Source organism: Pseudorasbora parva, chromosome 7 (assembly GCF_024679245.1).
Source record: "Pseudorasbora parva isolate DD20220531a chromosome 7, ASM2467924v1, whole genome shotgun sequence".
Classification (NCBI taxonomy): domain Eukaryota; kingdom Metazoa; phylum Chordata; class Actinopteri; order Cypriniformes; family Gobionidae; genus Pseudorasbora; species Pseudorasbora parva.
Window position 1 is genome coordinate 11,349,934 of NC_090178.1, and position 23,731 is coordinate 11,373,664.

The 23,731-nt window shown below is 38.6% G+C and overlaps 1 protein-coding gene across 3 annotated transcripts in view; it reads left to right on the plus strand.

Moving 5' to 3' along the window:
- Positions 1-23,731, plus strand: part of kcnj21 (potassium inwardly rectifying channel subfamily J member 21) — a 38,847-nt gene that overhangs the window by 13,170 nt on the left and 1,946 nt on the right. For 2 of the 3 annotated variants that reach the window (XM_067448125.1, XM_067448124.1), the window contains exons 2-3: positions 7,401-7,534; positions 8,262-9,126. In XM_067448125.1, coding sequence (XP_067304226.1) covers positions 7,457-7,534; positions 8,262-9,126 — 943 coding nt within the window. In that variant the 5' untranslated portion in view covers positions 7,401-7,456. Of the gene's footprint in view, positions 1-2,919; positions 3,018-7,400; positions 7,535-8,261; positions 9,127-23,731 lie in introns of those variants that run through there. The other variant, XM_067448126.1, reaches the window with a different exon arrangement.

Consider the following 23,731-nt stretch of genomic DNA (forward strand, 5'->3'; position numbering starts at 1 on the left):
GCCTTTGGCCAAACATCAGAGTCCTGCAACGGGTCGGGTACCCGCATAAAAGTGGCTAAAACGGGTGGATTGTGACATTTATAAAATTCACGGCCGGGAATGCGGGCGGATAATTAACTATCTGCGGGCGGATAATTAACTATTAACTATGCGGGCGGGTAGTAGCACAGATGGGCGGATGAAAAATATGTGCAATATTTCTGTGGCAAAGTGAACGAGAGAGAGCGAGAGCGAGACCAGGGCGTGATTGTGAATGAGCGTCCCCTGCGAGCCACACCGGTCTCGAGTCCTCTGAGGGAGCTCGGAAGCATATAAGGACGAGAGATCACCAGACCTGGATTTGACGTTGAGTTGTTTACTTTTTATTATGTGTGTGCGCTTGTCTGATGTCCATGAGGGGCTGCCCACATTACTTTCGTTTTGTTTGGTTAAAGTCTTTTAAATGTTCGCCAGTTCCCGCCTCCTTCTTCCCCCATCAAACATACTGTAGGCTATTACAATTTCTATGTCCAAATAACCATTACACATACACGCAACAACGATATGCCATTTGACCCATCACGTTACCACCACTGCGACATTGAAACTTTTGTTGATGCCTCTCGTAGCGCAGATGAAGCGAGCGTTGCAGGAGTAGCAATGGATGAAGTAAAAGTAAAGTTGGTGAGTGGAGTAGCCAAATGAAATTGTTGACAATGAGTCTTTAAAGGCACTTTTGCCTGTTTCATTAGCCTATTCATGACGCTGTTGATGTTGAGAGAGGTGCAGGATAAAAAATAAAGCATTTTAATTTGAATGTTTTAGCGTGTGTGATTTATCACGGGCACGGGTCGGGTAACGGGACAAATATTAACGGGTCTGGGCGGGTACGGATTTAATTTTGATATTTTCACGGGTCGGATCTGGTGCTAAACCTTGCAGGTACGGGCGGGGGCGGGTCTCCAAAAATGGATCCGTGCAGGACTCTGCCAAACATTCCTCCTATGATGCAAATATCGTCAATTTGCATCATAGGAGGAATTTTTCCAGAAATAAAATGCATAAATCTCTTGTCTCAGGGGGATATGAGGGGGAAAGCACAATCATTTGAATATACTCCAGGGTTTCTACTGATACAAAGCCATATGCTAATCGCTGAAGTAACCCTTTAAGTTCTCTTTGTTTAGTTGTGTATACTTTGTGGTGGGGCTGGGGGGAGTGGAAAATGTGTGGTGAAAATAACACCACAACAAATTTTCTGCTATACCCCCCCGAAAAATGTCAGTGTACTTGTTTACAAAATTGCAATGAAATAAAATATGAAACAAGAGCAAGGTAAATGTGACTCATAAACAGAATATTGTTATTGTTTATTATTTTTCAATTGGTAAAAAATGGGGCGGGGAATTGCAGTTTTGTGTGAAACATGAGGGGTGATTAGTTATGAATGTAAACAGTGCGTAATGAACGTAATTAATTACGCCGACACATCGTTCCAGTCCTAAAAGAGTTTTAAGTCATAATGAACCCTTGATCAAAAAGAGGTGAAGTGCTTCAATCCCTCATGGCTTGTCATGGTCGTTCACTCGGCTCCGACTCAGTGAGAGGCACAGAGGAGCAGGAGTGCTCTCCTGCTGCTCACTCCAGTTGGTGACATTTTACAATGACCCCCGGTGCTATCCAGCGTTCCTGTTTGTGATGATGCAACATTTTAGGCAGAGTGACAGTGGCATGGTTGTTGCCGAGCTGCAGGGTGTTTGACTGCAAAATGTTGATGGGGCAGACAACAGCGTCCTGGTTGATTCAGCCCTGGGGTTTTGATTTGGTGAAATAAGACGAAATCTGGCACTGTCTAAACTAATTGGAGGGGTATGACTGTGTTCTTATTAGTACATGAAAGCATAATGAAATTAGTCAAAAACATTTTTTTAGCTCTGTGAATGTCCAGTGTTCCAATTCCAGAAATCTGCAGTTTGTGTAGACCTAAGGATAGCTTATGATATATGAAAAGTAGTAAGCATTGCTGCTGTCTCCGCTGTGTGGTCATCACTACTGTCTGCCCGCGGCACATCCAACATCCAATTATATGACACAGACTAATCACCAAAGTTACCTATCTCTCCTCTGCTAGTTTAACTTTCTAAAGGCAAGTCAACTTGTTTGCTTGTGACTCTTTAAAGGCATCTCTACTGATTCAGACTCACTGCTCTGGTGTATGAAGTTCAGTTCAGCCTTTTCATGCAGTCCTGTCAATCACAACACTAAGCCTGTGTCATAAGCAGGTGCAAAATCCCCATCCATCCTTGAGTAGGTACTTGCTACATTTTTTAATTAAAGTTCTATATCAGCCAAAAATTACTCCCCATCAAACCATCCTAGGTGTATAGTACTTTCTTCTTTCAGACGAATACAATCAGAAATATATTAAATAATATCCTTCTTGCTCTTCCAAGCTTTATAATGGCAGTGAATAGAGGATTTGATTTTGAAGCCCAAAACATTGCATTCATCCATCATAAAAGATATCCACACAGCTCCGGGTGCAGGGGAGTCAATTGGGTATGGCAGGATATGGCGACTGCCATGCCGTGGCTGCCTGGTCAAGTCAGTGCAACTAATATATTTTTATTCATTGTATGCAGGATTAACAGAGTTATATTATTATGTGTAAGATAATTTGTATTGTTAAATAAAACAGGAAAGTAAGTCAATTAAAGCGATCTGGTTGTTATATTTGTGTCGTGAGATAAACGGCACAGTCTTTACACCGCGTGATTTTGCAGCGTTGAGTATTGTAGCCAATTTGTTTTTTTAGTGAGTCAATTGAATCATTGATTGAAAAGTAGGGCTGCAACAACTAATCGATATTATCGATCATAATCGGTAATAAAAATCATCGATAATGATTCTCATTAATCGATTAGTCGGGTCTGCATTGTTTGCAAATCTTCCACCAGTCGCGCCAAATTACAGCACTGAATAATGCATTTTTATGAACAAAAATTGGAGTGGAAACAGAGTGAGCTGATGCAGGAAAGGTACATGATCCAAGGGCCCAAAACATTAGAAGTCTTCATTATAAGCTTTAAGCGAATGCATTAACGTTTAACGCACCCTGTCATGCTCTTGACATGTGTGTGTGTCCTCAGCACAAAACGGTCATTGTACAGGTTATCCTCTGATCTATATAGAGAACAGTAGTTCTACAGGATAAAGAAATGACAGTAACTGTTACTGTGTCCATAGAGAGAGTGTGTGTGTGTGTGTGTGTGTGTGTGTGTGCGTGCGTGCGTGCGTGCGTGCGTGCGTGCGTTCCTGCAGAACATCCTCCCTGCTAGCACTGAATTTGTGTTTTTTGTGTTTTTGTTTTTCTTTAATATAATTTGATTGTAGTGATTTACTTATGCTTAGTTACTTTTTTGCACAAAAAATGTAGGCTACAGCACAGATACACCCTTACAGAAATTATATTAGTTAGTAAAACCATGTTTTTATTATAATCATGCTTTTGCCTTTGATTACCATTTGTATAATCACGCACATACAATATAGTTAAACCATGGATGTAAAGCAAAACAATGATTAATTTGTGGTAGACATGTGCCGATTTTCGATAATGCGATTTATCACGATAATGAATATGCACGATATTGTTATCGTGGGCACTTTAAAATATCGTAAATAATAATTTATTAACAATTTATAATTTTTTTATAATGCACTCAAGAATACTTTGCCCATCAACCGTATAAATGCTCAACACCGCTGTATTCTGCGTCAAAGGGACACGCGCTCAGATATAAACAAGCCCAACGTGCGTTTGCACATGACTGAACCAAGGGGGTAATCTAGCACTCGGAAAGCGTTCCACCCCTAGGGGCTGCCATTGCTAACCAAGCCATCACCTTCTGTTAGCATCCCATTGACTCCCATTCATTTTTGAGTCACTTTGACAGTGAATAACTTTACATCTGAGACGTTTGAAGACTCCATTTGTCTATTGTTTATTTCTAAAGAAACACGACAATGCATAAAAGGCTCCGTTACCTTGTATCTTACACTATCGCCCCGTAGAAGCTGTTTTTGTAAAAATAGGCTAACTATTGCGACATAACCAACGCGACTCTGTCGCACAGTTGAGAAATTACCGTATAGACCTGAGGAGACGCTCGCAGGCAATCTTTTACTGTCTATGAGACAGTCGGGGGGACGTGGAGACATAAAGTCTGATAAAGTCAAGGGGGAAGAATGGGGAGAAGCCCATAGTGAGCCAAAAGCAACGGGAGAAAATATTTAAACAACGTGATTCAGCTTTCCCTTTCCACAACTACTAGAAGACCTACAGCTGTCAGACAGGAGGCTCACGTCACATCTACGCCGTCAAGCTCAGTCTGAGCCTGCGCAGTTCACTCAGCCATCAGGAAGTGAGTGCTCCTTTACTGACATCACTTAACGCCGTAGAAGGCAATGGGATCGCTCCGTCCATTTCTTTTACTGTCTATGGACTGAACCGGTGAAGGAGACACGCTGCTGAAGTGCCGCTCAGTGACAGCAGAGGGCGCTGATGAACTGCAGAATGCAGCCGGTTACCCCGGAAACCAGCAAACAAACAAAAAAAACGCCTGTAGTTTTTAAAACAGCCGTTCGTTTTTGTAATCTCAATGTTGTTCATCACAGCACCAAATACTTAATACTTAAAGACTTAATAGGCTATTTATTTTCAAATTTAAACATTTTTATGTTTTAATCTGGACTACAACCCTAATAATTAGAACTGTTCTAATTATTTGTTATTGTTCAGTATAACTTTGAGATACGACTTCATTAGTTAACATGTTAATTCATTATTACCAAACTGACAATGAAAAATACTTATAAAGAATTAATCATTCTATGTTCATTTCTTAGTAACTTTTTAATAACATTAAAATCCAAATCAAAATAACTTTTAATGGACCTAAGATAAAACTAACAATGATCAGTATTTCTTAACTAACATTAACAAAAACATTATACTTTCTGTACCAAATGTAGCTATTGCTCAATCTTAGTGAATGCATTAACTCATGAGCCCTTATTGTAATTTGTAAGCCTACCTGTTGTTCTTTATAGCCTAATTCTTTTGCACTTTAATCTGTTTGAAAATTTTACTTTTACAGCTCTGAAAAATATCAAGAGACCACTTAACATTGATTTCTCAATGAGGGGTCTCTTAATTTTTTTCCAGAGCTGTATATATTTTTGGTGCATTATTGTATTTAAACATTAAGTTATTTTTGTTCTTACAAAAATAGTTCTTAAAGCTGTTATGCTATGGCAACACTTTTTTTTGCAACTTATTTAAATATCGTGATAATATCGTATATCGTGATAAAACGTCATCAATTAATCGCAGCATGAAAAATTGATATCGGCACATGCCTGGTTACCATTAAATAACTGCAATAGCCCTGTTATATATGTATTTATTAATATATTTTTTTGTTTATTTTGTTCATTGTAAAAACATGGTTCATTTTTGTAATGGTGATATTCACTTTGTGTGTTCATAGCACTCAGCTGACACGTTTGTTTGAAAGACAGCATTGGACAGGATGTATTTTGTCAATAAATAAAAAAAATAGCCCGTTGCCCGATTAATCGAAAAATAATCGTCCAAGTAATCGATTATCAAAATAATTGTTAGTTGAGCCCTACTAAAAAGATTAATTTGAGCATTGTTTTAATCAGTAACACTACTATGTGTTGATTGGAGATGGAAAAGTTATTCTGCTGTAGTTTGTTTATCATTAGAGGAGCAAAAATAGAAAGTAAACAGCAATAAGACACACTGAAGAAAATATTCAGCAACACATATATAACTTAATGGTCCTGCTTCTTGGCTCCTAAAGATATTTGTTACACACCTTTCTAATCTTCCACAGGAAATTAGTCAAGCCACAATAATGGCAAAACAAACAAGTCACGATATCAGCACTGTATAAATAATTCATTACTTCACACAATAAATCATTTCACATTACTTTTAGTTTATTTGCGTTTGCGTTATATGTCACCCCCACCCCCCCTCTCTCTGTATGGACCAGAGTATGTATGTCTAAACAGATCTCCTAGTGGGTGCCGTCTGTCCCCATCTGCCTCAGACTGCCTTGCTCCATGTTCCCCATGGAGCCCGCCATCATTAATATTGCTTTCACATGTGTGCTATGAAAAAACCCACTGGTACTCACCCGCACCTGCTGTCGGTGCTGTTGGTTGATGCTTGGGCAGAGAGGGAGAGCCGCAGTCTCACTGGAGACCTGTGAGCTAATGGCTAACTTTTGGTAACAGATGTTGAAGTCAACAGTCAGTGAACATGATCAATAATGTGGAAATAAAGCATTATATGGATTTGTAAGGGAGATGAGGCTGTTACAAAATCATGAGTGTTTATAGAGTAGTATTGCATCCTTCATATATCAGAAAATCAGAAAAGTCTTTAGTTTTATTATATTTATAAAAGAAAGATTGGCTGTACCGAGTCTTTCCGGGGGGGGCTGGAGGCGTGTCGTGTGGGCGGAGCTAAAGAATCACGAGCGCGCAGCTATTGCTTTGAGAGCGTCTGAAATCTGTGACATCCTTAGACGTGGAGAAAAAAACATCTAAGGATGGACGTTATCCTAAATAAACCTATCCTCAATAAAGTTATCCTAAATAAAACACTGAGAACAATCACATTTAGCCATACATATATGATCCAGAATCAGATCTAGAAGCTGAAATCAAAAAGGAGAAGCAGAAACGATGACTACAGCAGGATGTCTCAATGCTGTAACTGTAATAATATAAGTTACTTTCTTAGTGCCTTGTCATGCGTGCGTTTTACAACATTTGTGTGTGTGTTTACTTGTGGTTTATGAGGCCATAATTTGGTTTATGGACTATTGTATGTCATTTAATGTTAGCAGTAGCAAGCGGAATGGTTTTGCACGTCAGACTAGTGCGAGTTTACATAGAAAAACAATGGAATAGTAGCGCATTTGAATGATGATAGCTAACAACACAAAGACATTTGGAGCAGTTTTACTGACTGCCTGCTTCCAACATACGACCATGAACCTTAATCGCTGGAACCGCTCCATCTTTGCCCTTTCACAGCTCTTGCCCATGAGCTGACTTGGTGAAAGCACACTTGTTTCCAGTGTTTATCTTGGTTATTTAAAAACACTCATTTTACAAACTCTAAATATATTGAGTGCTGAAACAACATGGATTTGTAAAATACATTCAGGGACTAATTGTGAGCAACACTGTAGAGCCACAGGCTTAATCAATAAGCTTAATGCAGGCACATTTGTCTCACTGTTCATGGTAATTTACTCCAATCTTTGCTCTCCATTACGAGTTTCACCTACTAGCTTTCATGTGTTTGCTTTTAATAGTTGGAGAGCTCCAGCTACTGTGTTGGATTGGTGACAACGTCTACGGCTTCCGGGCCATGAGTAGTTTTAAGGGCCAGGATGTGGAAAAACAGGGCATCAAGCTGCCAAAAAAATGGATTGATTCCAATGACAAAGTAAGTTTGGTTATCACCTTTAATTTTCTTTTTTTTGTTGGGGGTGGGGGGGGGGTGTTACTTTGGATGTGTAGCTTGCTAAACTACAAACTATTCATCCATGTTGAAAAAAAACAGCATATTCTGGTGAGGTATGTTTTGAAGTATGGCATCTGGTTTGAGCTTGTTTAAGATGGTCCTTAGCTAGTGCTAAGACACTTACTCTAGCTCAGGACCAGCTTAAACAAGCTCATGACCAACTAAGGACCAGCATAAACCATCTCAAACCAGCTGCCATGCATCAAAACATACCTAACCAGCATATGCTCTTTTTTTCCAACTGTGATAGTTTACAGAAGTTCAGCTAGAGTCAATTTAACGACTAACTACATTGTAAAGATTGGAGTTAGTAAGAATTTTTAAATGTTTTTGAAAGAAGTCTTTTACTATCAATTTTGATCAATTAAATGCATCTTTGCTGAATTACATCACTACTTATTGGAAAAACTTATTGGTATCTTGTAAAAAAGCGACTCTATTTTGGGATAAACAACATACTTAACAGTAGCGTCACTACTTTTAGTTAGTTGCTCAACAACATTGATATTGACTGTCCTGCTTTTAAGTTTTGTTTGCCATATTTTAATGGATGCTGCTACTTGTTATTTTTTCTATTTACCTGTATTGAAATGTTTCTTTTCTGTTTTCTTTTTCTATTCTTGCTGTATTCAATCACGCATGACGGTAGATCCCCACAGACCGTACGATGGTTGTCAGGGGAGGAGGAGACGCTTCCGATCCTGCCGGTCCGCTGAAGAAACGGCGCCAGCGGTACGTGGAAAAGGACGGCAAGTGCAATGTCCACCATGGGAACGTGCGCGAAACCTACCGTTACCTGACAGATATCTTCACCACGCTTGTGGACTTAAAGTGGCGCTTCAATCTGCTGGTCTTCACGCTGGTCTACACCACCACCTGGGTGTTCTTTGGTCTTTTTTGGTGGCTCATTGCCTATGCCCGTGGAGATCTGGACCATACCGATGACGCAGAGTGGACCCCTTGTGTGAATAACCTCAATGGCTTTGTCTCTGCGTTCCTTTTTTCCATCGAGACTGAGACCACCATTGGTTATGGGTACCGTGTCATAACGGACAAATGCCCCGAGGGCATCATCCTGCTTCTGGTGCAGGCCATTTTGGGCTCCATCGTCAATGCCTTCATGGTGGGTTGCATGTTTGTGAAAATCTCACAGCCAAAGAAACGCGCCGAAACGCTCATGTTTTCCAACACAGCTGTGGTATCCGTGCGGGACAGCAAGTTGTGTTTAATGTTCCGTGTCGGTGACTTGCGGAACTCGCACATAGTGGAGGCCTCTATTAGGGCCAAACTCATCCGCTCTAAACAGACCAAGGAAGGAGAGTTCATCCCCCTAAACCAGACGGACATTAATGTGGGCTTTGACACGGGGGACGACCGACTGTTTCTGGTGTCTCCGCTGATCATTTGCCATGAGATCAACAAGAACAGCCCCTTCTGGGACATCTCTCAGGAGCAACTGGCACGAGAAGAGTTTGAAATAGTGGTCATCCTGGAAGGAATGGTAGAGGCCACAGGTGAGTGTAGATAACAGAGAATGAGAGAGCGAGGGTAAATATAAAACAAAGAGTTTTGTTCCCCTGCTGGCAAATGTCATAACAGCACCGTTTCTCCATCTGACTGGCATTCAAAAGTAGACGTATTCAACATTTTTAAGGTTGTTTATATGTCTTTTTGGTGTTTAAGAAGCCAGGTCATCCCGGTATATTTTTCTGCTGATATGAAACATCGGGTACGTTTAGCAATATAGCAGGTGAATTGTGTATACGATGTATATTACGATGTTATGATGAACTATTTGCCTTTCAAGTTTCAAGTTGTTCAAAACGTTTCTAAGGATATTGATTTTAAGAAGGCAGCTGTTTGACTCAGAGATGGTGAACGGGAACATGGTGCATGTTACATTAGCAACACATTTTTAGCAGTTTGATAACATAGTCAAGAAAAAGGATAATCCTATTAATTACCGTTATGTGTCCCGATGTTGTAGAGAGCGATACATAAAATGCATTACCATTCTGATACATCAATGAGACTGTATAATTCACCATTCCACTTCTGAATCAGTTCAAAACATATATGGCTAAATTAAACCAGTATTTCCAATTGCCGTTTTGTAGCGTTTACTACAGTAAAGTTGACAGAGTGAGTGGATCTCCGAGCTGTGGATGGTGGCTGGGCTCATTTGCATATTTATAGATCCACGTATACTAAATGAAACGGGGGTAGAGTTACATTCAAGTTTGACAATTTAATTAGAGGGACTTTAATTTAAAAGCAATATTTAAATTACAAATATTTATTTATTTATTATTTTTAAATGTACATTTTTACATCATAGAATATTACAATTCCAAAAATGAAAATGGTCATTTTCAACCTGTATGACTGTTTTTCTCCCGTGGAATGCAATTATTACATTTTTTAAAATACTTTTAAAATAACACCATTTTTTAAAAAGAACTACAAAATGATAGCGTAACATTTTATATTGTGATTTAAATCTATATATTATGTAGTATGTTTCAAGTCTTCATAAGCTTAATTATATAAAGGCAGTTGAATCTTTTCAATGAATCTATTTCAGAAAAATGAATGATTTGTTAATGAATAAGAGTTATGTAGTTAAACTCTCTGATTTGTTTGCAATGGTTAAATGATATGACCAATTCAGAATGCTTGGAAAATAGAATGCAAGGCATTTATATGAAAATATTATGATGCTTTTGGGTAGCTGGGCATCCTCTGTCCTCATTTACTTCAATTATATTGAAAGGAGTCGCCAGGATATTTTTCAAAAATAAAAATAATCACCGTTTATATTCTAGGGTATAGAGAGATAGTCATAAGGTTTTAGATGAACATAAGTGTGAGTAAACGATGACAGAATTTCAATTGTGTCAAAAGTAAAAAAAGTTAAAAAAAAGTTTCCCTTTGCGTTTTTCAGAGCTCCTTAAATGAGTCAGGGGTATTTAAATGGGTGTTGCCTGAAAGTCAAACATGAAAAGTGACCAGATTTACCACAGTTCCCCTGGTAACACAATGCTGACAGCGGGCTGTGATGTGGTATTTTCAAGGGATTCACTAAACATACTGACAGTGAATTCATGTGACAGAAGTTGCAATTACACTATGCTAATTAGCTTTTGCATTGTGCTCTATGTCAGTATAGACACATAATGCTGCCTGCATGGAGCAAAAAGATTGAGGACTCTTGAGATGTTTCTCAGAAAGACAAGCTCATGGTCTGTCAATAGATCCGCCTCAGGGAAATTAACGAGCAGAAGACAATTGAAAGAACTGTAATGCAATTCACTCCTAGGCATACATAAACACACACACGGCTCACAAACACAGTCTCTCCTACTTCTAAAATAATGAATCATTGCTCAGGAGTGGGATGCAGTGAGTAGCTAGATTCAGTCCACAATCATCACACTTGTTCAATGCAGTTATACTTTTTTGTCTCACATCTGACATTCAAGAGCATCCCACTTTCAGTCGATGTAGGTTTAACCTGTCTATTATTAGATAAAAAAGCAGGATAACAGTCAAAGAATCCGTATCAGAAACGATACCAAACTATTTAGGTCAGGACTGTACCTCAAGGCCTAATGAAATTGGAAAATGATAAAGAATAATTATTGATTTCTTTTTTCATTACTGTGATAAGTAATTGAAATAATGATAAATGGTAACTCATGGCCAATTAGGGTAATAACATCAGGGAGACACTGAACCTAGAGTCCAAGTATAATAACAATTATAATTGTTCTCATAACAATTTAGTTTACAACTCGCTCTTAAGGGGTCGTTCACCCAAAACATTAAAATTCTGTCATTTGTTCGCCCTTGTGTTGTTGACGTTCTTCTGTGGAATGTAGGAGATATTTTAAAGAACTTTTCTTGTTCATACAATGAATGTCAATGGGGTCCAAACCAACCTTCGCTAAAAAGCTGCGCTATGTAATTTTTCCATCCGCTAGAGGGCACCTATTCAGAACAACACGTAGTTTGATGACGGCAAGTTTGAGCTCAGAATCCCACAGCCGGTGGAAAATAGGATTTGGGCAGAAATCATGTTCATGGATGCGGTTATTAAAGGGGGGGTGAAATGCTGTTTCATGCATACTGAGCTTTTTACACTGTTAAAGACTTGGATTCCCATCCTAAACATAGACAAAGTTTCAAAAACTAATGTTGGACGTTTGATGGAGTATTTCTGTGTCAAAAATACTCCTTCCGCTTTCTCACAAGTTTCGGCGAGTTTTTTCCGAGTATGGGTCTACTTGACGTTAATAAGAGCGGAAGGTCCTTGTATGGGCCGTACGGGCTCTTCTCCCGGTAGGGTGCGCGCACGCGTGACTAGAGCACGGCGTAAACAGTCTCTCAGATGCAGATCCAGTCGTCCGTGAACACTTATGTGGCGCCGCGCTTCTCTTTATTCCTATGGGTGACGTCGAGCGACTTCAACGCTTCAGCACAGCATTCCGGGAAGGCAGCGCTGCATTTGAACCGATTTGAACGCAGAAATGACGGGAAGCTTCACAACATCGTTTCAGTCGCGTCTCAAAATGGATTTACACGCCACTGCTGTCAGGACTTTACCAAATCATACCAAAGAAGTGTGTTTTTGACGGAGCAGTCCCAGCGATAAAGCTTCGGTCCTGCTTTGGAAGCAGCCGGTGAGTTAACTTAAACTGCTTCAAATGTCTCTGCTTTTGGCTACGGACACATGAGTAAACATCAGTTAACGACACGATCGCGTGCTTCGTCATTCAAATGCGCTAACGGTTACTCCATTGTTGTTCTCTGGATAACATTACAGTATTCTGACGTGCAAAACCGTTTTGCTTGCTACTTCTAAGGTCTAGTCGCATACAATAGTCCATAAACCGTCATGTCCTCATAAACTGCGAGTAAACACACAGAAATGTGGAGAGGCCATTAAATACAGTAACTTACATACCACAGAGACGGACATCCTGATGTTGCCGTTTCTCCTGTTCAATTTATTTCTCCCTCAGATTTGATTCTGGATCATTATCTGTATTAGCTGAGATAGCGATGGGTTTCTCCACGCTTGAGGACGTCACCGCTTTGCGCGCTTGTCATTCTTAAGCTCCGCCCACACGATACGCCTCCAGGCGCTCGGTTTTTTCCGGAAAGACTCGGTACAGCCTATATTTCTTTTATAAATATGATAAAACTAAAGACTTTTCGGAGATATGAAGGATGCAATACTACTCTATAGGTACTCAAGATTGACATGAGATTGACTGAAACTGGGTGTTTCACCCCCCCTTTAACATTACTGTAGTGTGAAGCAGAGCAGGACCGAGTGTTGTGGATTTGAGCAAGGCCGCTGGAGCAATTTTTATACAAACACACCCCTCACAAACAACAGGACTTTTATTATGACTGGACACAGTCGCCGGCGACATTTCTGCTTTTCCGGTCATGAGTATGAGGTAACGCAGCTCTGTTTGTCATATTAGATACATTTAAGTTTGTTTAAAATTACTCTGTGCTTTCGCTCAGCGGCTGTCATGACACTTGTTCACACTGCTTAGAGTAAAGTGTTTCAATTCTGCCAAATAAAACCAGAAACCGAGGGTAACGCAGATATGACGCAATTAACAGGCGACCCCCTCAGACATCCCGGCTAATTGGATAAAATAGCAATTTTCTCATAATTTACAAATAGTTGGAAACATTTGGGATATTAGAACTCAACTGGACAAAATATATAACACTGGCCAAGTGGTTTTTGGATATTTTACTGCTAAGATAATACATAGTGCATCTTTAATTGTATGGACAAAACATCACTGAGATACCTTTCTAAATATCTTATTTTGTATTCCACAAAACAAAGAAGGTTTGGAACGGCCACAGATTTAGACTCTTATTTTGATATTATGTTGCGTTTCTCTGCTCCATTCCGTTTTGGTTACTGATTATCAACTTGTTTGTTTCTATGGTTGTGTATGTGATAAACACCTGTCAGTCATTTGGTTTGTCCTGTATTTAAATTCCCTGTTTTGTTCAGTCCCTTGTTGGTAATTGCCTTATGAACTTTCACAGCCTCGTTGCACTTATAAACATGCTCTCACAAACTATTCTAACTCTAGCTTTCAGGGGAAACGTTTTTCAAACAAAGACTGAAAGAGTCATCTGACACAGTTATAGTGACGTTGAAGTCATATGACTGTAATGTAGTTTGTTTATAGCCTACGTTCTACTTTTTACTTTTGCTAAATTGTATTTAGGATTCAAAATTCATAAAAGTTGTTTATGTGTGCATATTATCATGATGATAAAACATGAAACATAAAAACATAACTTAAACATAAACATAAAACTTAAAACATGTAAGAATCATTCTTTTTTTTTTCTTTTTTTTCTGCAATAATCCAAAAGTCAATGGAAAAAATCCTATTGGGTTTTTGTCGAAGGTAACCAGGCTAATGCAAACTTCCAGGTCGGCCTACAAAAATAAGTAATCACGGCAGCTCTCGGTTGCACTGGGATAGATGCTAAAATACACACAAAAGCCACAAATCTTAAACATTATCCCCCGGTTTCACAGACTTAAGTTAGTCCCTGAAATGCATGTTTGAGCTGAAAGCATATCTTAAAGGTCCCATTCTTCACGATTCCATCTTTCAAACTTTAGTTAGTGTGTAATGTTGCGGTTAGAGCATAAATAATACCTGTACAATTATAAAGCTCAAAGTTCAATGCCAAGCGAGATATTTTATTTAACAGAAGTTCCCTTTCAAAGCCTACAGCGGACGGCCGGTTTGGACTACAGCAGGAAGTGCAGGGACGTAATGACGTCACTAGAACCGTTTGTTGACTAACCCTCCGCCCACAAGAACACGCAAAATAGGGGGCGTGGTCTTGTTGCTCTTCCACGGGGAGAAGAGCGCGCATTCAGCGCTTGCATCTCCCCGTTATGGTAAGAGGCGGGACCTTTCCGGGCAAAGTGCGCTAAGCTGCTGTGCTGTCCAATCACAACACAGGAAGCGCTGGCCCAATCAGAACTCGTTACGCGTTTCTGAAGGAGGGACTTCATAGAACAAGGAAATCATCAGGCCCTTTTTAGGACAGAGAAAACTGCGGTGTACAGAAAAGTAAATTGTGTGAAAAATACTGTGTTTTTTTACACGCGAAACATGAACTCATGTTATATTGCACACTGTAAACATAATCAAAGCTTCGAAAACACGTGAAGAACGGGACCTTTAAAACATGTCAGTGCTCATTGTTTTGTCTCAAGATGCACACCAGTGATTTTTTTTTACACGGCAAAGTTATACAAACTACTTAAATGTCCTAACTGAACTAAGGCCTAATCCTGGCTTAATCTAAACCCTGTTTGTGAAACAATGGCAATATGCATTACGTGTGATAAAAGTGCTTACTAATCTTACCTGTGCAAAGTTGACACCTGTCATGAACAAATAAAAGGAACAACTTACATTACCTGAGGTTCATTCACCTAGAACAATAGTGATAGCCTGACAAGCCAGACCCACATCAAGATGTTTGGTCTGGAAACTCACCATAGACAGGGCTCAATCTGAGGGGCGGATAAACGGCTGCACGTGATAGGACAGCGCTACACCAACCAGAGCAGTTGCAGAGCAGCAGTTAAAGTCACGGTCAAAGCAGTTTCGAAAGACCGCCATTCGCCATCTTCTTTAGCCCCGTTTCCACCAAAATTACCCGGAACAATTTGTACCAGGAACTTTTTTACAGGAACTTTTCTCCCCCCCAGACCTGCAGCTGTCTGCGTTTCGACCGCGATAAAGTTCCGAGAAGATTAGGCAAATTAGTCCGGTGATGTAGGACTGCGCGCGACTGCTCCTCCAAATCAGTGAAGGACATGTAATCATTTGTGTGTGTAACGTTACCGATTGAAAGATTTAGTGAACTGTTTACATGAGACGTTATCTAAACCGATCTGGTGTTTACATGTGATGACTTTCAATCGCAATCATTTTGTCACATGCAGTTTGTCTGCCGCACCAAAAATGTCAACGCTGTTTTCTCCAGCAGCTGGAGTGTGTTAACTGTAGCCATAGCAACTCTTAACGGCCACCAGGACTAATACAGTATTATTTATAGCTATTTGTTGTAAAGTGTAATAATCATCTCAGAAAAAAAAAATCTTCTGTCAGGCGCAGTTAAAGTAAAAACTGCCTGGGGCAATATACGCTGTGTCATTACTCCAACATTATATTCATAACTTATGAAATAAAAAGTTTACCCCTCAGAAAAATGTACTTTCCTCTCTTGTCAACATGAGCGCGGCGCGCGCCGTCACGTCATGTAAGGACGCACACTTAAAAGTAATCGGTCAGGTCGTTTACATGGTGAAAAAAAATTAATAACGAGTATGGAAGAGATTCAAGCTGTGCTGCTTTTGCTGGTTATGTATAGGTTTACTAAAGAGGTAATTAACAACGACAGAAAAGAGCACTAATATGCAGATTCAGCAGCATGCAGCTGCAGCATATTCAGAAAGCTTGTAAAGCTAGATTTAATATGACAATGTATATTATTATCAGCTATTACGGACATTGCACGTGAGATGGCTGAGACGAACACGCGCCACCAGACAGAGAGCAAAGACTGATATTTACTGAACGCAGAACGAACCTCGCAAAAGACTTTTAAAAATGCCGGTTGAACTGCGTGAGCTCAACCAATCAGCATGTTCAGCGCCCAAGTCCCGCCCTCGAAAGTTCCTGAACTTTGAAAAAGTACTACCTCGCGAGCAGGGCCGTTTGGAGGGGGAAATATTTACCCGGAACTTCAATTTTACCCTGGTTCCTGCGGTCTAAACACACGAAGTACCACCCAAAGTTCCTAGTTCCTGGGTAAAGTTCCTGTGGTGGAAACGGGGCTTTTGTTTACAAGTAGCACACAACTCTGCTGTCATTATGTTAAGCCTGGCCACTGACTCTATACACAATGTGATTGGTATGAACAGAGTTTGGTTTTTCCAGCTCAGAAGTCTATTGAGAGTTGCTAGATTACACTTGCTGCCGATAGGGTGCATCTAGATTTCTAGGCCACAATAGTGCCGCTAAAAGGATGATTCAGACAAATTTACAGCATACAGGGTTATTTCACTCAAAAAATTAAAATTCTGTCATTAATTACTTAACCTCATATCCTTCGACACCCGTAAGACATCTGAAGATATAACTCAATATTGAAGATATTGAAGATACAAATGAAGATATTTTTGTTGAAATTCGATGGCTCAGAAAGGCCTTTTTTGGCAGTAATGTCATTTCCTCTCTGAAGACCCATAAAAGGCACTAAAGATGTTGTTACAAAGTCCATCTCACTACAGTGGCTCTACAATAATTTTATGAAGCTATGATAAATATCAAAATAAAACTCAAAATAACGACTTTATTCAATAAGTTCTTGTCTTCCATCTCATGTGTGGGCCTCATGTGTTCCAGACAGAAGACAAGAACTTGTCGACTTAAAAAAAAATCTCGCCGTTTCATAAAATGATTGTAGAACAATTATTTTAGACTTTTTTAACAACGTTTTTAGTAACTTGTATGGGTCTTGAGAGAGGAAATTACATTAGTGCCAATGAAGGCCTTTCTGAACCATCGGATTTCAACAAAAATATCTTCATTTGTGTTCCGAAGATGAACGGAGATCTCACGGGTGTCGAACGACATTAGGGGAAGTAATAAATGAGAGAATTTTCATATTTGGGGTGAACTAACCCTTTAAATAATCTTTCTGTATTCAATAATTAATTAATGTAAACTGCACGTTTTGGCTTTTAATTGCACCATACACTTCTATTATTTCAAACACGTTTTTACCGGCCATCAGGGCCTTCTCTGCTGGCCCTGTCAAAATCTAAAATATATATTTTTCATAATTAAATTAAATTAATGTTTGTCTGAACGTGACTAAATGCAACTACTGTTTATTTCAGTACATTATATTTCCAGAAAGATTGTAGTTATTTTTTTTGTGAGGCTGAGCTGTGTTTTACATATGTCATTATCTAAACGCATCACAGCTCCGTGAACCAGCACTAGACGAATAGCTAGCCTTCTGTTGAAGAGCTGCCACATGCCATTGGATCATAACTTTGACTGACATGAGTCATCAGCAAATCATCAAATGTTGATGTGTAGTGATAGAACACCCCAGAGGCAAGGCAAGTTTATTTACCCGTATATAGCACATTTCATACCCAATTGCAATTCAAAGTGCTTTACATAGAAATGAATTAAAATAGTTATAACATAAGCATAATAAATAAGAAAACCATATGTAAGAATTAAAAATTAAAACAATTGTAAAGAGAATTTAAAAAAAAGAAAAAAAGAACTGGTGATAAATATGTCCCTATCTGCCCGATTCTCTACATTCGGGTACCCCTATCTGAGATGGAAGAGATGGAGCAGGTTCCCAATGTCTCCTGGACTTTACAAGTCGGTCCAAGACGGGCTCCTGTAGGGGACGTGACCTTTGCCCCGCAGGGCCTCCCCTTTCGTGATGAAGCAAAGCACACTACTCTTCTTTTCCAATCTCTTCCTGTCAGACAGTCCTAATCAAAAATAATAATCAACAGATGTATAAGAAATAGAAATATACAGTTGCAAAGAGAATTAAAGCAGCACCAGGTAACTTTTCAACCTTCATAATATATTTTCATATTTCTAACTGACTTGATCCTGCTGATCTGAGTGATCTGTTGAGTTTGTATTTAATCATACTTTAAAATCTATCCTAGATGTAACTGGAAGCCAGTGTAAAGACCTGAGGACTGGTGTGATATGGTCATATTTTCTGGTTCTGCCTTTATTTATGCTACCTGCTACCTCCCGCTAAAACTTTTTACAAACTGAGGGATGAAATTATTGTCTGTGATAGTCAAAGGCACATGCTGTCGAGAGAGCTTAACTTACCCATATAAAGGTTTTTTTTAACGTGGCCCCCAGAGGATTTGAGATTTTTTTTTATAAAAGTAAGACTTTAGTACCAGCGAGGCTTGGGTTCTAGTCTAATGTTTTGGAATTGCCCTGGGTGGTTAACGAAGCATTTTATTCACAGTGAAATATTTTTAAATGAACAGACTTCAAGTTCAAAATGTCCGAATGGAGGTGTTAAAGTCAGTTGCAGAGCATTGGCACTGAAAGTAAAGCTTCTCTTGTGGTTTTGCTGTAGTATGCATTGATTATATAATTAGATCTGCATACCCAGGCCAGTGTGGTTACTGAACTACTATACACTGGGAATCTCATGAATTTTGATGTGTTTGATGAATGATATCTGCTGAGTTGTTCCTAGATATCATTTGTATTCATTATGACAGCTGCTGTGTGTGTGTGTGTGTGTGTGTGTGTGTGTGTGTGTGTGTGTGTGTGTGTGTGTGTGTGTGTGTGTGTGTGTGTGTGTGTGTGTGTGTGTGTGTGTGTGTGTGTGTGTGTGTGTGTGTGTGTGTGTGTGTGTGTGTGTGTGTGTGTGTGTGTGTGTGTGTGTGTGTTTATATAACATTGTGGGGACAAAATGTCCGCATAAGGATAGTAAAACCTAAGATCACTTACAATGTGGGAACCAGCCAGCGGTCCCCACTTTTCAAAATGCTTATAAATCATACAGGATGAGTTTTTTTGAGAAAGTAAAGATGCAGAATGTTTCCTGTGATGGGTAGGTTTAGGGGCAGAGGCAGTAGGGGGATTGAATGTACAGTTTGTACGGTATAAAAACCATTACGTCCATGGAGAGTCCCCACAGAGAACCAGACGTGTGTGTGTGTGGTGTTTGAAAGTGATTGTTGTTTAAAGTGTTTTGTTGCATTTATTTGAGGTTCACTTAAGCAGATGAGTAAAAAGCTTGTATTCTATTTTTGGTTGGTATGCACATAAATATTCAGCGATTGATGTGCATACATGTCTGTGCATTTCACAGGAAACATGTTATTTTCAATTAATTAAGCTTACAGTAAATTTCTTATTGACACATTGGCAGGATCATCAACCTTAAAAGGTCAAAAGCACAATTAGACAATGAACATTTGAAGAGGTATGTTAAGATGAAATGGGACAGGTTTTATAGGGGGATTAATGTGTAGCCAATACTGATCTCATCAAGATGAAAACTGCCATGTTATCTCCACATGATATACAGCATCATTTAGACATTTTCAGCTCATACAACATAGTCGTATATGTGTACAATATATTTACACTACACTAAAATATTTTATTTACATAATATACAAAATATCCCATAATAGTAACATTTAGCAAAAACAATTAGTATATTGTTAAAAATGAAGAAATAATGATACATTCCATTTTATGTTACATATTACAAACTTAGGCTAGTGTGTGTGTGTGTGTGTGTGTGTGTGTGTGTGTGTGTGTGTGTGTGTGTGTGTGTGTGTGTGTGTGTGTGTGTGTGTGTGTGTGTGTGTGTGTGTGTGTGTGTGTGTGTGTGTGTGTGTGTGTGTGTGTGTGTGTGTGTGTGTGTGTGTGTGTGTTATATATACACACATAAGTATTTGAACACCCTGCTATTTTTATTGCAAGTTCTCCCACTTGGAAATCATGCATGTCCACTGTGAGACATAATCTAAAAACAAAAAATCCAGAAATAACAATATTTGATTTTTTAACTATTTATATGATACAGCTACAAATAAGTATTTGAACACCTGTCTATCATCTAGAATTCTGACCCTCATGTGGGCATGTTTTTGTGAAATATCAGGACACAAATGTGTATAATGACATACACTGTAAAAAAATTATATGTTCAATAAGTTATGACAACGTATGTTTTTACATTGTTTTAACTCATCAAAATAAGTAAAGAAATGTTAAACTTGTTTTTTTTTTTTAGTTATACAAGATGTAACTATTTTTTTTAAGTCAGTTTAACATAATTTAAGTTGAAATAACTTAAACATCCAAGTCGATTGTACTGCAAAAGTTCAAAATTTGCCTTTTTTTTACAGTGTGGGTATTACAAGAAGAGGGTGAAATATGAGGACATTACCCATGCCCCCACTTTTAAAAATGCTTATAAATCATTCAGGATTAGTTTTTTTTTGAGAAAGTAAAAATGCAGAATGTTTCCTGTGATGGGAAGGTTTAGGGACAGGGGCAGTAGGGGGTTAGAAAATAGGTGCTGTTAACACTTAGATGCTGTTTTAAATAAAACATTTTGTCAACTAATGCAAAGACTTTATATGTATTATATCCACATTTATAAATAGGCCTATCTCTTTAGTGTCTAAATTTGTTTTGGGGATACGAAGGGCCAGTGATGCCAGTAACGCGTTACATAGTAACGCGTTACTCTAATCTGACTACTTTTTTCCAGTAACGAGTAATCTAACGCGTTACTATTTCCAAACCAGTAATCAGATTAAAGTTACTTATCCAAGTCACTGTGAGTTACTATTTTAGTCATTTTCCTTTGTAAAAACCGACAGCTTATCAAAGTTCTCAGCCCGAGGGCTGGAGCTGTGTTTTTTATTTATTTATTTTATTTTTTACATTGTTGCAGCCATTAAAATAGTTCAGTTTTGTTTTTAATGTCAAAGTAGTTATTTTTCGTTTCGTTTTTTATTATCCTAATTTTGTTTGTTAAATTAAAGTTTATATAGGCAAGACAATTCAAGAGTTGGTTTGAGAGACTAGGCTATTAAACATGCAGTTAACTCACTGGGTCGTCACATAAAAAAATTTAAACTTTAATTTAACAAACAAAAATTGCTCCAAACATTTTTCTAAATGAACTTAAAAAATAAACTAAACGAAATATAACTACTTTGACATTAAAAACAAAGTAGGCTAGTTATTATACCACCACAAAGGCATTTCTGACGAGCTGAGGCAGCTGATAGATTAGCCTACTGCTCACAACATGCTCGCAACGGTGCTCAAAAAACCCGAAACGGGCTACACAATCTAAACAAACAAAAAAAAAAAGTACAGACAGGTTGTCTTATAGCCTACCTTACACTTCAGCAAAATTAATATAAATCCGATCTTCAATTCCCACGGTATATGCTCATTTAACGGAGTTCACATCAAAGCAAAAGATTCTAGCATTTTATTCAGCAGCTCATTTTAAATTCAATGATCGCAATATGAGAGAGAGAGCGACCTAAGCACTGGTAAGATCATTAGTCTCATTATTTTATATTGAAGATGATTGTGTTTTGTGTGACTTATTTTAAAGTTTCATTTACGGCCATATGCGTTGGCTTGCTTTACTCATCTGCAGCGATGTTGCAGTAGCACCGTCATATCTATCTGACTACAACATAACACGCTCTCACACATTTATTTTTTAATTATTTGCCAGGAGTAAAATTTACACATGTGGTTTAAACAACCAGATATTTACATTTGTCCGGTTTAGTTTGAAATGCTTTCATGCACCTTCTGAATTGGTTTGTTTGAGTGATCGGAATTAAATACGTCTGGAAAGACTCTCGGAAGGCATTTAGGCCTACTCCTGGTCATTTCGCAATCAGATAGATACCTGGTCAGAGAAAACGAATGAAGGAACCAGTTGTAAAAAGGCCATAACTCTAGCAGCTGCTCTGAAGAAACGGACTCTTTAACCCTGCGCGAGCCATATCTTGACAGTGGCGCAAGCTATCATGGTCTCATGTTGTTTCCACCAGCACATCTCATTGTTCATTTTAATTATTAAAATAAATATAAAACGAAGGAGACGCCTAAAAAAGGGGGCGTAAAAAAGTCGGGACCGTCAGTCTCGGGCATAAATACAATAAAGTGTGTTGCCAAAAACGGTTGTCATTTCTATTTTGAGGCGGCAGCGGTGTTGTCGGCAACTGCTGAATGTAACTAATAAAGTAACTTGTAATCTAACTTAGTTACTTTTAAAATCAAGTAATCTGTAAAGTAACTAAGTTACTTTTTAAAGGAGTAATCAGTAATCAGTAATCAGATTACTTTTTCAAAGTAACTGTGGCAACACTGCGAAGGGCCCTATCATGACTTGCATGCTCCTGAAATGACTTGCATGCTCAAAAGAACGAAAGCAAAGGAACACGCAGCACAGAATTCAACATTTCAACATTTACGCTTTCATTTATCAGGTGATGTGACGGTTAAGTAAAGAGGTTTAGATAAAGGGGTTTGAGACTATAATCAACATTTAACCTGATAACAATATAAAAATATTTATAAAATATATAAATATTTATTTACTATTATTTAAGCTGTAACAATGTCAACTTTTAATACGATCCGTTTGGCCATTAACTTTTAAATGTATCATTATGCAAAAATAGGACCAGAGTTCTCTGAATGAAAGACCCAGGACTGGCAGATGAATTACTTTTCTCTCCATTATGAGAGAAAATTAAATGAAATGAAATGTGAAGGATGTTAACTGTGACAAAATGATTGACAGGCCAGTGTGATGACAGGATGAACGTAATTATGCGACAGAGCGTCCATTGAAAGCGCGATTTTATGACGTGATAGTATGCCCCAAATGCTTCTATACACTTCTGCTACACACTCAAATGTACTTTTTCTTAACAAAAAAGAGCGTATACTTTTGGGGTGTAGTATAAGTAGCAGGCGAACAGCTCAGTGTGAACAGTCGCATCGGGATACATGTGACTTTAACGTCACTCTAGAGCAGCAGTCGTCACAATTCTGTGCTCATTTGGAGTCACTCTAAAGATTTGACATAGCTGAAGTTATCAAGGCAGTTGTAAGTCATTGGAAGGGCAGTGTCAGAACATGTGTCAGAACTTATAAGTGTAACAGTGACAGCTCATATACAAGCAAAACATGAGGGCTCGTATCATAAATGTTTAAAACTGTTTTTTTACATCCTCGTCTTAGTTTTATTTTTATTTTTTATCCTCGTCTTAGTCTATGCATACATTCGCTGGCTTCCACGGCAGGTCACACTATAAATAAATGCTTAACCACTTACTTTAATGCTCTCTGTGTTTACTTCTGTATGACAGCATGCTGTGTGGAGTCCTTTTAGCATTCTTTTGTGCATACGGGTCAGTTCTGTATCTGTTAATTATCTGTTCATTTAAACATTTAAACCAAA